Consider the following 16,553-nt stretch of genomic DNA (forward strand, 5'->3'; position numbering starts at 1 on the left):
GTATGATTCATATACTTGAAATAAAGTTTATTGGTAAGGTATGACAGATGTATAGATGTTATGTGAATGTGCATAACCTGTTCAACTCGGCTGTTCACATTGCCGAATACTGAAACTTTCCTGCTTCTCAGGCTTCTTGGCTCACATTAGTCTAATTTTTGGGTACATTTGTTCTTTCACCAATGTGACGCACAATACTCCAGTCTATAGTGCACCATACCTTATGTTTATAAAGTCTTAGTCAGTTGTTCTGACAACTTTTGCTGGACCAGATAATGTATAAGACCCATATAAAAGCATAGGAACATCTTTTCTCTTTTTAGCTTTTTCTTTTGTCATATTACTATGCCTCTAAAAATGCTATAAGAATTTAGTTTACATTTATGAAGTTTTTATTTCACGGTATTGCTCAGCTAAAATGATTTTCTGTTCATATGTTCTAATGCTGGCATGCAGTGTAAATGCCACCATTCTGATGTGAGCATGGTAAATACAATATTGGAATACAGGGTTTCCTCTTTCGGAGGGCACAAGGAATTTTTTTCCTTTACAGAGAAACACATTAATTTGGCACAAGATTCTTATTATTTTGGTGTCCCTAGAAACATTTACTAAACTATTAATTTCAAAATTCCACAATATCCAACATGCAATTAAATTTGGAAAAAATCACAAATAGTTCAAAGCAAAGGCACTTAACATACACTCATACCTTTACAGACTTTTTCACAGCAGAAAACATGAGGAATTTTAAAAATGTTATTTACGTGAGAAGAAACCTCAAAAAACCCTAATGTCACAAATTTTCTCTGATGTGGTCATATAAACACACACGTAAGAAAAGAAAAAGATAAAATCCTGACACTTCATTTAGAGATCTTACATTAAATTCAATCCACAGCTACAAGGGAAGTAATTTTTAAACAAACCTTTTAATTAACAAAGAAACAGTTGCTGTTTCAGTAATATTTTCAGTTAATTCACTTTCTTCTTTTTTATACTGAGGGATTCAGTACTTATTCTAACAGAATTATAACCATAAATTTCAACATCAACTGATCTTCGGTTTCAATTTGCAAGATAATGAATAACTCATTGAATTAATCTCAATAATTATAAGTCATAGAGCCATAATAAGAACACTGAACAAGAAATGAATTGCCTGCTGTTTCAAGTGAAGCCAGATGGAGTAATTGCACACAGCAGAGCCAGGTGACAACTGGACTCAGAGCATAAGCGGCAGCACTTCGATATTGCTGGGGCCGATTGTGTGCCCGTCCAGCTCTTGCAGGCATTCAGCAGTACTCCTCCACCTGCGAGTCTGGCAAATCATTCAGGTCCAGAAAGACGGAAGTGTTGGACAGTTTGCGGCCGTTGCTGGAGAGGTCCATCAGCTCCTCGGCCGTGCTTGGCACCGAACTAATGTACATGTCCCACACCTGATCTGGAGAGTCCAGGTCGAGCAGCTTCTGCTTGATCTTCAAGTTCTTCTCTATATTCCTTCGCTTGTGCTTGAACTCTAAGATAGTCTTTGTATACCTGTTGATTGTGGTTACTGATGAGGCCATACAGGCCGTAAAAGAGCTCCATGCCAAGCTGAAGGAAGAGATGAAGATGGACAAGAAAAATTATGGTTAAAATGTGAATGTGAGAACATGCACACCACTTGGTCTGACTGTATGTGCAGTAGGGTACATGTGTGTTCACAGTAACCACCACGGAAGTCAGTGACCTGGAGATGGTGAAACACAAAACCTAATCTAAACATCAACTAAAGTGTAAAATAACATCTGTCCATCGCTAATAACCATCTCTTCAGTGCAGACTCTGTGGTCCAGAGCCTATCCTGGAAGTATAGAGTGCAGGACAGGGCACTCCCTGGATGGGGTTCCAGTCCATCACAGACAAATCTCTCTCACCCACTCACTGTGTGCAGTTCAGAGTGGCAGTTCATCTGAAATGCATGTCTTTGGACTGTGCAAAGAAAGCCATGTGAGGACATGCCAACTCCTCACACACTGAGCTGGAAACAAAGTGATGGCTGAACTCGCAGCCCAAGGGCTGTGAAGCACCAGCAGTGGCCTTTGTACCACTGTGTCACCCTTCTAACATATTAAGATTTACAGGAAATCTAATGTCATGTCTTGTTTTTAGGCCCATAGACTGGATTTACTGCACAAAGAAATAATGCAGCAAGTTGTACTTAACAAAGCGGTGAAGTGGTAGTCATAAAGTGACAGTTGTCCTCATTCCATGACATTAATCTGGACATGTTTATACGCAGCGAAAGTTAACACATAATTATTAAACGCTTTCGTCTTTCACTTGTTTTACTTTGCTGTACATGTAGGTTTAGATTTTCGTAGGGTGATTACCTTCTATTTGTTTTGAAAATTAACTGAATTAGTTTACTGCACCACAGTTGGTTAACTGCAATGTGCATTATGGAGCTCATTTCAATTAACACATTTAATTAGTGGTTGCCAAACGATAATAGGAAAAAAGTGTCATGTCAGTGGCTCCAAAAGTTAATGAAAACCAATTTCAAGAAGTCAAGAAGCCTTGAATATTACCTGAATATATTACTTTAATTAAATCATCATGCATGCTGCCTGCTTATCATGTCATGATGCTTGGAAGCCCTGTAGAAGAGATCTGTAAGGCCATATAATGAAAATAAAACTGGTGTTTATCTTACATGTAAGACCAGCTGTAGTCCCATGTCTGAGGCTTCCAGTCTTCAGGCCCAAGGCTGACGGTGAGCTGGAACGCGGTGGTGAACATCATGTGAGCCACCATTCCCAGCAGGCCTGCGGGACACAGCAAAGAGAACAGAGTATTACTCTGGCTTGCACTGATTTGTGCTCTGAAAATACAAATGTCATTTTACCGAAACAGTTCAGGTTACAACTCTTGGGTCCTTTCTAGGACTCATACCCCTTGTGGGCCTTGAGCCTTGAACCTTGACATAATGTAAATAGTTTGGATGTGTTGGGAGAGGTTTTGTGGGTTGTAGGTCACAGGATTTACCACAATGTGTCAGTATAGGACCACTTCTCTATCAATTGGCCTCCGTACGCTGCTGCATTTTCATCTCTTGGAGTTTAAAATCATGGCATTTTCATGTAAATTGAGTGATGCATCCTTTTGTAAAAACAAAAGATACCTAGGTTATTTTTTTAAAGTGTAATATTCTGTCGTTATGTGAATTTTGCTGTAGTTCTTTCAAAAGAGACCACAAAGGAGTGACGTTTAGCAGAACACACAGAATAAATAATACATTACATATGTTATTAATTAATACAAGATATTTGATTTTATTCTGGTAAAAAATGTGGTGAAGTAACTAGGCCACTTTTTGGGGACCAGTTCAGCAAAAATAATAAGAGCAACAACAAAGTGCCACAAACGCACAAAGTTTAAAGGGCTCCGCTGTAGATCCTCGGTTGAGCGTGTGTCCAGAGGACCACTGATCCTATTTAAACATATCCTCTGATTGGGATCCACACAGCTGAAAGCTCAGGACGAAGCTTAGGACTGGGCCTTATGAACCATGCCATATGATCCCTTTAGCTGAGAGAAGCACCAGTCCCCCGGAGGTACTCATGCACTGAGTTCCAAACCCAGCAGCAAAGTTAATGCCTTAACGTACAGTACCATATCCTGTTGTCCATGTTCTCAAATAAGTACAGCTTTTAAGGCTATTAAAACAATATTTAAATAGAGTTTGCTTAATTTATTTCCTTTGACATGCTTGCTGTTTGCCCTTTCTGTCTTATGTGCCCCAGAATGAGTGGAATTGGAGGTTTTGCTGCACTGCTCACCCTCAGCTTGGGGACCACAATGTGGAACAGGTGAACTTATCTGAGCCCCTACTCTGCTCTTCACAGCGTGACATCTCCTTCATTTAGGTATCTTTGTCCCACAGCTAGAGGGAGACAACCCGTGCGGGCCTCATCACGCTCCAGAAAACAACACGGCGCCTGTGCAAATCCGATTACCTCATAAGCCCCGGAATCCCAAGACGGTACAAGAGCAGACTTGATTCAGGGTGTGTCCTACTAGTTCCGAATTCCCAAACCTTGTGTTTTGCCACTTGGCTTCTCCCTCTGTGTTCTGCACTTTAAATTACCGCAGTTTATTTTTTTTCCACCCATTGACTACCTATGATGCAAATATTGCCTGAAAAGGATGTCAGCAGTAGGGAACCGTCCAGTGAGCAGCATTTGTTATCAAAGGATTAACCCCCCAAAATGTATTTTCTGCTGTACGTGTTTCTCTGTGCCCAGTTACTTCTTTGTGTCCTATTTGTAAGTAATCCCTGTCTCTGCTGTACACAGGGCAGTGTGACGATGGGGACAAATGACATCACAGCACACTGAGAAGCTGCTTTTGGGGAATATCCAAAGCCAAAGTTGGGCCTTTCTTATTCAGAAGTGTGAATAATATGTCATAGCTGTAGATTTGAGCGCCATTAGTTTTCAGCAGTGAGCTGAACGTGCAATGCCGAGCGTGGCGAGTATCGCTGCTCAGTGCTCTTGCGGACTGGAACCTGTCAAAGAAACTAATTCTCGACCAAGTGAAGAGTGCACACACTAATTTAATACACATATTGCTCTGGGTTAGAGCACAGAGCACAGAAGCAGCTAGACTCTAATATATGTGCAGTCTGCTGCATATTTCAGTCTCCACAGAAAGATCTAGAGATTTAGTGTACATCTTTAGAGCTTAGAAAAAAATGTAGTCAGTGAGCAAAAGTGACTGATAAGGGACATGAGCAAGGCATGAAAAATGTAGAGAAGCATAGAAGAGGAAATATTTTGCTACACAAAAGGTTTTGGAGTTTAGAGTCAAGATCCCAATAGTATAGGGAAAGCAAAGCTCTGAGATTCGTCCAAGTCAACACTAGATAACAAAAACAAATGATGCAGTTATGTGTCGGTATGTCATTGTCGTATTTAAAAATGCCATGGTTTTAAAAAATATCTCCTTGCAGCATACATTCTTGGGTTATCTTTGCATTGCACATTGTTTCTACCAACCTCTTTGACTTTTTTTATAAAGCCTTTAAACCCATCTGAGATTTATACTGAGGCTGATTTTCATGCTAAAGGTTCATGAAATCAAAAGAACAGACAGTGCAGAACGACGATCTGCTGAGTTACCTGACAAAACGGTAAATATTGCGGCGAAGGCATTTAGCTTGAGGCCATCAATGACGTTGCTGTAGTAACAAACTTCTATTGACATGAGGATGCCGCCGGTCGACAGCAGAACGATGTAGAGGCACTCAGCCACAATGCACAGCCACAGGACCCCTGAGAAGTACCGCATGAGGAGTGTGAGTGTCAAGCACTGCCACCACCCTCCATCCCCTCTGTCAGGTACAAGATCCGTTGCTTTCAGACATGAATGAAAGTACAGGTTGTCACATGACTTCATACTAATCATTACCCAAGAACGGTTCACAGCAGCCCAGATGGAACACTCGATTGATGGAAAGTCATCTTTTTTCTAACTATGGGTATGTGTTGGGATTTGAGGGCTGTTATTTCCAGGTATTAGATAGACTTTTATATAAAACCTCAGAATAAGATTAATTAGAAAAAATCCTTTGCTTAATCCAGAACTGAATGCATCACAGTAGCCTGAATATGCTGTTGGAATTTAAGAAATTTTGCAGAAATAAAAAAAATCTTGGCAATATGCTGTATTGTTCATAAATATTTAATCAAAAAAGGCTGGCAGAAGATCTGTCATCTGTCATGTTCTTACTAAATCTCTTCTGTTTGACAGCATATACATGTTGATTTTCTTTATGAGCTCAATTCATCCACTAATTAGCAGTGACACCTAAGGAAGTCTCTGTTCAGCGGCTGTTGACAACACCCCTGAGTGCACAACCAAACTACCAGAATGGAAGAGCTTGTTTTCGCTCTTGAAATATAAATGCTTTTTTGATATTCTGCTGAGTTATGCCCGATCAATGCACAGCGACATGATGACAAAACAGGTAGCAGAGAACATTCTCTGATTGTTGAGCTCTCACCTTGGATCTTCTGTGAAACTCACTCGTTGTTCCAGTTTTTGAAACCATGCACTCAATTATTAGCATCACACAGAAACCTTGTTATATCACAGCAGGTAAACTAAAACATTAGTGAAGAAACAGCAGGCATCATTCTCAGTTTTATTTCTTGTAATGCGCTCTGCCGACATTGTGACCAAAGCTTGTTAAATGCAGGTCTCCTCTCTTATAGATAGAGAGGGGCCATATATATGTGTATGTGTGTGTGTGTGTATATATATAAATACATATAGACTGTATATTTAGTAATAATTTAAAAAGTAAAAAATCTAATATTAGAAAGCTATCGAGATGAATGAATATTATAAGGCGGCCAATCCCAATATGAACCTATCACTGGTATTTATAGCTGTACTCTCAATGCGCAGACAGCCCGGTAATTACATTCCAAATAAGGGTCAGAAGTCTTGCAGTTACTCAGCGATTTCAGTCCACGGGTAGCAGTTTAGTCAATGACAGAAACAAGCCTGTCAGCTTTTGTCACTGTGTACTGGTACAGATTCTTTATTATATGCTGCTACCACATCACAATGTCTCGAGCAATAAGGGGAAATCATACGCATGACCTTGGAGTTGTGATGTGACACCTGACTTTTATTTATCTCCACCTTGTTATCTGCAGCATAGGTCAAGCTCTGTTGCTGCACTGTTATTTGGGTGAGCTGGTGCTTTGCACACACGCTCTTTCCTGGCAATCTTGTGACCGTATCTTAGAGGGCATAGCACAAAACGAAAACAGGTACTGAAAACAGACCTTGAAATGATCTGCTTACGCAGCACTGGTCCAGGTGAACATTATCAGAATGGAAGGGTCCTCAAAACTGTGACCTCCATTTACAAGGTGGTTTTTAATGGAAAGTGGCAACAGATTTTCAGGAAATGTTTGTACAGTTGCATATCATAAACATTTCTCAAATTTGTCACACAAAGTGAGTACAATTAAATCCATTTTTTTTACACCGCACCTCTTTACTCTGACTCTGAATGTGCAGGTACAGTATATTTAGTACATTAGTTACTGCATACTGCTATAATGACATGACAACAGTGTGATGTGGACCAGTGTACCATCCACAGAGTGCAATGAAGGCATTCAGTTGACAGCAGAATTCTTAAGAGCTCTTTAATGTTCATGCCTTCCACATCATTGTCAATCTAATGTCACAGTCAAAGGGCTCTATTAATGTAGCTGCTGGGAAGCTGGAGACCTGCACTGTGAGAATGTTTCTCACTGGACAAAGTACTGCTAGAGCAGATGTAGCATAATGGAATTATGAAGAAGTTTAGCCTTGCGTTTTACATTCTAGTTGACGAGCTGTTGCGTATTTTACGTGGCGAGCAGCATGCTGCTAAGCTGTGAATTTTAGAAAAACTCCAGTTAACCTGTGAGATTTGCAGGGTGCAAAGCTGCTTTTTGGCTGTGCTGCTCACATCCAGGAGTTCTGACATAAGAGAAGCTGCCTCTCCTGTTGAGGCTCAAATCGCTCCTTTGAGAAGAAAGGCTTCCCAGGCATCTCCAGGTGAATCTCAACAGTGGAATGAGCTTCCTGCCAGTCAGGGCAGTCCTCACTGAGGTTTCCTCCACAGTGGAAAAACAGCTCATTGTTCCTTAGGGTCTCATGACTTTGAAACAAATGTACCGTAAACCATCACTGGTGATGCTGAAGGACTCACTGGCTGAATTTATTATAGTTCATATGGAAAGTGTAACTTATGCATGTATTTTGATTAATTCACATGTTATTTATCCCTTGATTTACTCAGGTGTTCCTTTGATTATGGAATTTTCTTTTTATCTGGATTTCATAATCAAGAAAATTCACCCCTTTCTGCACAATAGCCAAGTGTCTTAAAGATGTAGCTGCATTACACCTACTTTGGTATAGTAACAAAATCAGTGTTGGGCAGGAACAGACTTATGTTAACATTATTATAACTGTTCCAATGATGGTGCTTATGGAATCTCAATTCAAAATATTTCAGCAGTCTGTTGTTACTGGGAGTTATTCTGGAAAATTCAAATGTATTAAACTGCTGTACATGCTAATCTACTTCAGCAATTTAATTACAGTAGTTTGACTTAATAATGAATTTATCTTTCTAATTAGACCAAAAAGAAAAGTTAAAACATAAAGCATTAGTTTAACCGTGAAGACACACAATTTTACTCTGGAGCTCATACTTTAAAACTCTTGCAACAGATTATAGAATGATCACATCAAGCCGTCAATTAATTGACAATTCATTTACAAGTTATGGTATAATGTGACTGTCTTGAGTACATACCTCTTTCATGTGAAGGTGCAATATTTAAAAAACTTCTGCAGTTTTCCCCTGGAAGTAGATAGTATACTGTTAAGGACAGTTTAAGAGTGGTTGATACATAATGTTTTTAGGCATCCATTCTTATAATGAAGCTGAGATTTTTTAAATAACCAGTTTTTTAAAAATGGGTTGAAGGGAATTTGTATGAAATGATAAACATAGATTTATGTAAACACGGTCTTTGTATGTACAATTTAATACAATTTAACAGAATTTTGCTTTATATGTAAGAATATATCAATAATGTGTGTGTCATATGTTCTTTAATCACTGAAATCCTACTTGATGTCCTAATTAGCATTTTTATTGTAAATATTGACTGAATATCTGTTTGTTGTTCATCACATTCTTGCAGTGCTTGTATGACATTTCATGGTCTGCATTATAGGAGATGCAGTGTCTGAAATGCAAAAATCCCAAAGATCTATATGAAACAGAATTTTATCATTCCAAGGCTCTTGAACCAACTGCTTCTTCTCTTTTCTGAACTGTGACATTGAATTTTGGTGTTTTCCAACACTGTCCTCAAACACTGCTCTCCAGGATAGAGAGCACTGAGTGAAACGCCAACCCCTTAGCCAAATTCGTAAATGAAGTAAAAACCTAGTAATAACTTTACAAAACCAGTGATTCAGTTTACACAAAAAAATAAAATACAATAAAAGCATTACAATAAAATAGTTAAATAAGTGTTTAGTGAATTCAGTTTACTTTCGAAAGTCGAGGAAGCAACTGAATAACACTGACATGCATGCAGTGTAAGTGCGTCTTTGGTGCAGCACTGTCTCTTACCAATCATGTTGACGTTCTGCTCACACGAGAACCAGATGCCGGTGTGGAACTTCCTCATGAGGAACTTGTCCTCCCCAGTCTCCCAGATGTACTGGACCAGTCGGCTGTCATTGAGGTTAGAGCTGTTGTACCTGATACAGAAGCTCTGCTTGAGCGTCACGGGTCCCGTGCAGAACGGCTTGACCACCTTACGTGTGCCCTCGCACCAGTAGCTGGTGGTGAGCGCCGATACGGCAAACAGGAGCGCTAGGAGGTTCAAGGTTAGTGCCAGGGTGGCTCTCCGACGCCGGTCTATTCCCATGGTGGAGCGTGGTGAAACTCAGCAGCCCCTGATCCCTGGCTCACGGCGTCCTCCCAGTCCCCCCTCAGATCTTTATAATCCAGCTTGTCATTAAAGTATCCTGTGGTAATTAGTTGTCTGCCTCTCTCCGGTGCTGCTCGCTCCGTGGATATGCTCAATTGATGAACAGATACTCTCTCTTTGTAACCCCCTCCCCTTGTGTGATCCCTCTCTCTCTCCCTCTCTCCCGGCGTTCACTGAGTCACTGAATGGGCAGAACTGTGCCTTTCCCCCCTGTCTGTTTGCCTGTGTCCGTGGCACTGTGTCGGCTGCGCTCCTCTCCTTGTGGGCAGGAACATGGGAAGAGTGACAAATTAGACTGAGAGGTTTATGCAGACAAGATTGAATGACATTTGCCAGGCAAGGTGGGGGGACGTACGGGGGGCCTGGGACACCATGTGCGGGGTGTGCACGGCATCTGGAAGGTTAATGGTAATGGAAGTGATGCCCACAGCAAAGCCTCCTGTGGCATATGGATAATATGCATATTGAGGAGCTGCGTGCTTTAGAAACGGATTTCTCGGTGGGCTGGAGTAATAATTTGACAGCTATCATTTTCGAAAACGCAGCTAACGAGACCAGGAGTTCTGTGCTACGTATGCCTCCCTTGCTGGTCTTTTCATGCAGCAATTGAATAAACCACCACCTTAAAAATAAATTTTATATATATATATATATATATATATATATATATATATATATATAAATAAATAAATCAACAGTTTTGTCCATGACAACTTAGTCATCACATCAGATGAGAGTAACGATACAAATATCCATATTATAAGCCTTTGTTATAATACATTAGTACTATAGTACCCAGTTCTGTGACCATGTTCTCAGGCAGGGGAGTAGCCCTGCCACAAGTCTTTAAGCCCTTGGCAAAAAAGAACAGGTGATCCTGCTGCTCTCCCTGTATCTGGAATGCTGTTACTCCAGCGAGAGGTCAGGTCCACATGAGGAGTGACAGATATACACCAGGGACCACTCTGTGAAGTACCATCAAAGCATTTTCTCCAGGTCTTAACCTCTCTCTTCTTCACATGGAAAAGGGGGAGAGCCAGAAAAAAAGCATTACTCTTAAACAGTCCCATTAAGCACCATATGACCAATGATGATGTCAGTGAATCCTTTCCGAAATTAATCAATCAATATGCCACACAGTTTACTGAGGGTCTGACAACTGAATATAATATGGAGTTTTAAATTCTGACAAACATGTTTTTGGTATTCCAAAAGTAGCAATGATAATCTTACATTTCATCTGATCATATCTGAAAAAAATGTACAGCAGTTAAGTGCATAAATGTAATGTATAATGTAGTTCCAGTCAGTCTGCCTTATTTTCTTTCCTTGTTTAGTCCCCGTTGTTGCACCCAGGATGGGCTGGTCAATATCAGTGACTGTCTGTGTAGTGTGGAATAATAAACAGGTTGTCTTTCAGAGTACCTAGAGTGGCAAATGAGCAGCCCTCCAGTCCGTCTCACATGCATGCACAGCTCCAAGTGTCAGAGGCCCTGGTGCAGCCAGTGTGAACTAATGGTGATCAATACTCATACATAGAGAAGCTTACAGAAATGTACACCTGTGCATTCTTCCTATAGTGATGTCTGAATTGGAGACCCTGGTGCCCATCTTCACAGAGGTAGCTTTGTGTCGCACAGATGCTTTTAAACATTTTACACATTGGACTTGCCCAATAAGGGGGCGTGGTGGCACACTGGGTTTGGCCTGTGTCTGCTTTCTTGTGGGTGTGGGGTTTGAGTCCCACTTGGGGTGCCCTGCGCTGGATTGGCATCCTTTCCTAGGTGTGTTCCCTCCCACTCCAGCCTTGCACCCTGTGTTGCCGAGTTAGGCTCCGGTTCGCTGCAACCCTGCTCAGGAGAAGCTGTTTCAGTCAGTTGTGTGTGTGTGCTTGCCCAATATGTAATATTGGTGGACAGTTTCAATGAAAATTTTTTACAGCAATAATAGAGAAGACGGGGGGGTGCGGTGGCGCAGTGGGTTGGACCACAGTCCTGCTCTCCGGTGGGTCTGGGGTTCGAGTCCCGCTTGGGGTGCCCTGCGATGGACTGGCGTCCCGTCCTGGGTGTGTCCCCTCCCCCTCCGGCCTTACGCCCTGTGTTGCTGGGTAGGCTCCGGTTCCCCGCGACCCCGTATGGGACGAGCGGTTCTGAAAATGTGTGTGTGTGTGTAATAGAGAAGACACTATCACATCCCAAAATATTCTGAAATAAATTTAATGGTACACATATTGCACGTGGGGGGGGCATGGTGGTGCGACAGGTGTATGGTTCCAGCTCTGGTTGGGGTACCTTTGCAATGGACTGGCATCCCGTCCTGGGTATGTCCCCTCCTTCCTTAGCTTGGTGCCCTGTGTTACCAGTTTAGGCTCCGGTTCGCCGCGACCCCACTCGGGATGAGCACTTTCAGACTGTGTGTGATTGAGTTATTGCATACTGTACTTGCATATACACACATGCAGTCATATTTTCTACCTAACAGCTACCAAAAACCCAAGTCAAATGTTATGCATTGGCTTATTTTATTTTTTTATTTTAATTTTTAAAACTTTTTAAATATAAATTATTGGAATTGAAAAATATTTTGTGCAGCATCGTTCCGCCGCTGTTAAACTCAACAAAAATTTTAAATATTGATTTAATATGGGATGCTTGAACATTACAGTTTTATCATCAGTTTCATAGTCAACATGTCCTAAGAGTAACATCACCAAACCCTAATGCTGTTCAAACAACATATAGATATGGCACATAAAATGCATTATGAAATGTTATATAAACCAAGAAACAATATTCCTGAAGAAAAGTTAACACTCCACATGTTCCAAGAGAAATATTACTACCCCATGTCTCTTTATTCTCCGTCCGTCCGTCCGTCCATCTTCCTGACTCTTTGTCCTTCTAGGGTTGCGATGGCAATGGGGAGAGCAGAGAAGCCCAGACGCCTTCCCTTTCCTCTTCAACAGAAATGTGCGGTTGCAAATCAGCTCTCTGATTTTCTGTTTCAGAAAGGTTTCTTAGATTAAAACAACTCAGACTTCTAACCTGGTTACTCAGTTTAAACATTTCTCCTTACCTACTTTGAAGCTGTCCATTTTGCTATGGGAGTGAAAACCTGAGCTGTTTTCATACTCCTGGATCTGTCTGCAGCTTATGGAATTGTTAATGTGAGATCTACTCTGTTTATCATCACTAACCATGCTGATGACTGCAAACCTTGCATTTAGTTGGCGAGTCCTATCAGATGTCCTATCATAGCTTTAACATCATAAAGCCTAGCCACAGGTGTTCAGCAGGGGTCAGTGGGAGGACCTCTCCTCTTCTCACAGTACACACAAAAAAAAATCTTCATTCTGTGATCTCTTCTGGTGACTTCCTAGGACTACTACACTATTGATGTAGAAGTATAATATATATGTCCCTCCTTCACACACACTGTTCAACACATGCATCAATAAAAGTTTGGACCATACCTTGTCTACAATACTGCTATTTTGTAATGGCCAGACCAGCAGCATGGGCTATCAGCACACTGCAGCTCATCCAGAATGCTGGTCAATGACTTGTCTTTGATCTGCTCAAGTGCACCCTCACCTCATCCCACTTTGTCTCATTTCTCTCACATTTACACTGTGATTAACTTTGAAACACTTGTCTTTCCACACTAATATTCTTGTGGCCTGTAGATGTTGACTTGTACACCTCATCAGAATCTCTATAATCTTCTAGTTATCTTCAAGACAACTGACTATAGTCTCTAAAAGGCAGCATTTCACCCTTGAAGTACAAACACCATGGCTAACTTAGTGCAATTGGATTCATACACATTTTTAGATCATAGTCCCTATGGTATAGTTCATGTCACTGTAGATTATATTACCTCTTATATTTCCTTTCTTATGTTGTTAATATGTAATATGGACCCCTTGAGCATGCTTCCTATAGGCTTATACTTCTCTTCTGTCTATTGTTGAGGTGGTTAACAGTTGATTTACAATGTAAGGTTGGGTTAATAAAATGATGCTAGTTATAGCTGTTATATCTTTGATCTTTGCCATTTATATAATGTATTTATACCTGATAATTTTTTTTTAAAATTATATTTTAATTATGTCAGATTTCTGTAAACATTATTTCATACTGGTTGAGAGGTATTAAAGAAATTATTTTTACTCTCAACACTTTTAAAATATTTTAAGTGCTTTATTAATCTTTATTAAGCTGCTGGTTTCCCATTTTACCAGATCTTCCCACATATAGAATTAAAATTATGCCACTGGGATCCTGAAATGTAAGAAAGTTACATAAACACTGGGCATGTGTGGTATTGGTATAATTTAGTGTGCCTTTCTCTCTTCAGTTTCTTGATTGCACCATGCAAGTGTAGGAGTTTTGGCAAAAGGCTTTGAAAAATACATTGAGAAGATGATGGATGTCAGATTCACAGAAATCTTCCATTTTCTTCAAATAGATTTATTTAAATTTCTCCAAGCATGTACAATGATACTGGGAACAGCTGAAACCAACTGTAAAATTAAGACTATTCTGACATTGAAGGTAAAAGCCCAAATTTAAGATGCATTTAGACAATGTTTTTCTTTGTCTTCGTCAGTACAAGCAATGTTCACAATTTAACTAAAGTAGTATGTACAGTGCTATGTTCTTTTTCTTCTTCATGCTTCATTTTGTTAGGAGAATAACAAAACTAATGCTTAGAAAAATGTACAATTTAATATTCAGCATAACAAGGTTTGTTTGCTCTAATGCAATGTTTTGGTAGGATGCTGTCAGCATGACCAGACTCAAAATGCCCCCATCAGGGAGTCAATGCCTCTGTTAATGACCCCTAACCCGGAGCGGGTGCAGCTGCTCATTACCCTGACATGAAGGGTTCCAGAACAGCAGCAGCAGCAGCAGCAGCTGCATGCCTCATGGAACCTTGAAAGTCCTCTTAGGGGCCATAGCTGCAAAGCTCTGTTCCCCACCCCCCACCAAACCTACATCTTCTCCCTGGTGATGAGCTGCTGAATTATGACCAACCCTGCTTAATAATGCACACGGCTAATGTTAATAACCCGCAGAAGCATTTTCCGAAATGGGCTCTAATTTCCCAAGGATGAGAGGGAGCACAGTCCGCCATCATGAATCAACAGTTTTGGGAGTGCAGGTGTGGCTCAGAGCCTGTGCCCGTTTCACAGGGATGCTCAGGACAACGCCGTTGCCAGCAAATAAAGAGAAACTCATTCCTTCTCTGACTACAAATGAGCCGGACTGTGCTGAAAGATTGTTTCGTCCATATTATCTAATCCCCTCGCCCCACCCTGTAATGTTTGATTCAGACAAGCCAGTAAGGGCAGGAAGACCGCCCTTGGGTTGCTCTTTGGTTAACAGAGACACGTTGCACTGTGTCTGTTTGAGGGACTTGTTATTCTTTGCCCAAGGGCCTGTTCCGATGACGAAAAGCATAAAGAAGAGTTAATACGCTGCTGCTAGACATGCCATCAGTATTTATGGAGCGTCCTGTGTTCGTTTTAATGAGTGACATTAAAAGTGGTGACTTTGGTTTGTACTGTTTTTCACCCATTCAGCTGAAAAATGAATGTGCAGCTTGATATCACACTGCTTTTCTGAAAGGTGCTGCTGAAATGTGCACTGGGCAGGTATGTAAAAGGAAAGAAAAGAGACAAAGAAAAAGATCTTGTGCTCCAGATTAAGGTCTCAGGTGGTTTGATGCACCATGAAATTACTTCACATACATAATCCTGATGGGCATGGCTGGGTGGCTCTGGGATTACTAAATAATAAACAGGACTTATGTAATAGAAACTGTTGGGGGGAGCCTTTTGGGTCTTTATTTATTGGAGAACCTATAATAAAATCTAGGTGGTTAGAAACAGACTACATTTTAAAACTTTGATGGAAAATTACTGAAATTGTCTTGTCAGAACAGCCAGCTGAATGGAAAACATGAACCTTATATTACCTGTACTATAAGTGTGCTTATATATTATATACATATATATGAGCTATTCATTTAAAAAAAAGCTTTGAAAGAAATTATACAACAATGTATTGTTGCTGTGTATGTGCTTGTGGTTTTTCACACAAAAAAATGTTCTAGCCATGCTTCGTATGGCACACCTTTTTTTTGTTATATCTTCAGACAAATTCTTATCCTTGTGCCTTTAGACCATACTTGGTATCATAGCTGGGAATGATATGAAGGTGATTTAGACAAGTTTAAGTATAACATCATAACACTGAAAATGTTCAGAAAACTGTAATTATAAAAATGTAATATACATATTTCAACACATTGTGTGTAATATGTATATATGTTCTGACTTCTCTGTATTTCCAGCATAAATTTGATCATATTTTGTCAAAAAAATACGCGCACCTAAAAGTGCAAAATACACCTTACAGGATTTACTGTATGTTCAAAGACAGATGGATAAGTGATAAATGCTGAATGTTGAAATGTTCACCATTGACATCTAGGCATTTTCAAATTCTGAGGACTAGTGAGTGGAAACCAAGATGTTAAAAAGCGTACACATTTTTTTAAATTCACTTTGTATAAATAAAATGATTGACGTTCCATATTTAATTTACGCAGATGTATGACATAGACTCCTTTGACATAGCTGAAGTCTGGTCTGCTCCATGGCCTCTACAGCATGCTTTACAAAATGTTAATGATAGTTCAGATTCATTTTCTCTTCTGCTAAATGAATAATTGTCCCCATATTATTCTATAAAATAAATCTTTAATTATACCTAATGCTGCTGCTCATTGTTGGTCTCTAAAGAGTTTTATTGAATGGAGCCCTCAAAGGAAACTGCATTTGAATGAATACAACCTGGATGTTAGATGTTCTTTGTGGCGCTGGATCTGAATAATCAAACAGGTCACCGATCTAGACTATAAACAGTATTACAATATTACAAAAACGTACTAATATAGCCAGTCAAATTCAAATTA

At 40.2% G+C, this 16,553-nt stretch overlaps 1 protein-coding gene across 1 annotated transcript; it reads right to left on the reverse strand.

Moving 5' to 3' along the window:
* Nucleotides 1-1,181: 1,181 nt before the first annotated feature.
* Nucleotides 1,182-9,506, reverse strand: gsg1l2b (gsg1-like 2b). The gene is made up of 5 exons (XM_018761732.2): nucleotides 9,206-9,506; nucleotides 8,375-8,422; nucleotides 5,166-5,318; nucleotides 2,699-2,810; nucleotides 1,182-1,596 (listed from the first exon to the last, which is right to left on the reverse strand). Exons 1-5 carry the CDS (start codon nucleotides 9,504-9,506, stop codon nucleotides 1,296-1,298), a joined length of 915 nt encoding a protein of 304 aa, XP_018617248.1. The 3' UTR covers nucleotides 1,182-1,295.
* Nucleotides 9,507-16,553: the final 7,047 nt, after the last annotated feature.

The sequence above is a fragment of the Scleropages formosus genome, chromosome 20 (assembly GCF_900964775.1).
Source record: "Scleropages formosus chromosome 20, fSclFor1.1, whole genome shotgun sequence".
Lineage (NCBI taxonomy): Eukaryota > Metazoa > Chordata > Actinopteri > Osteoglossiformes > Osteoglossidae > Scleropages > Scleropages formosus.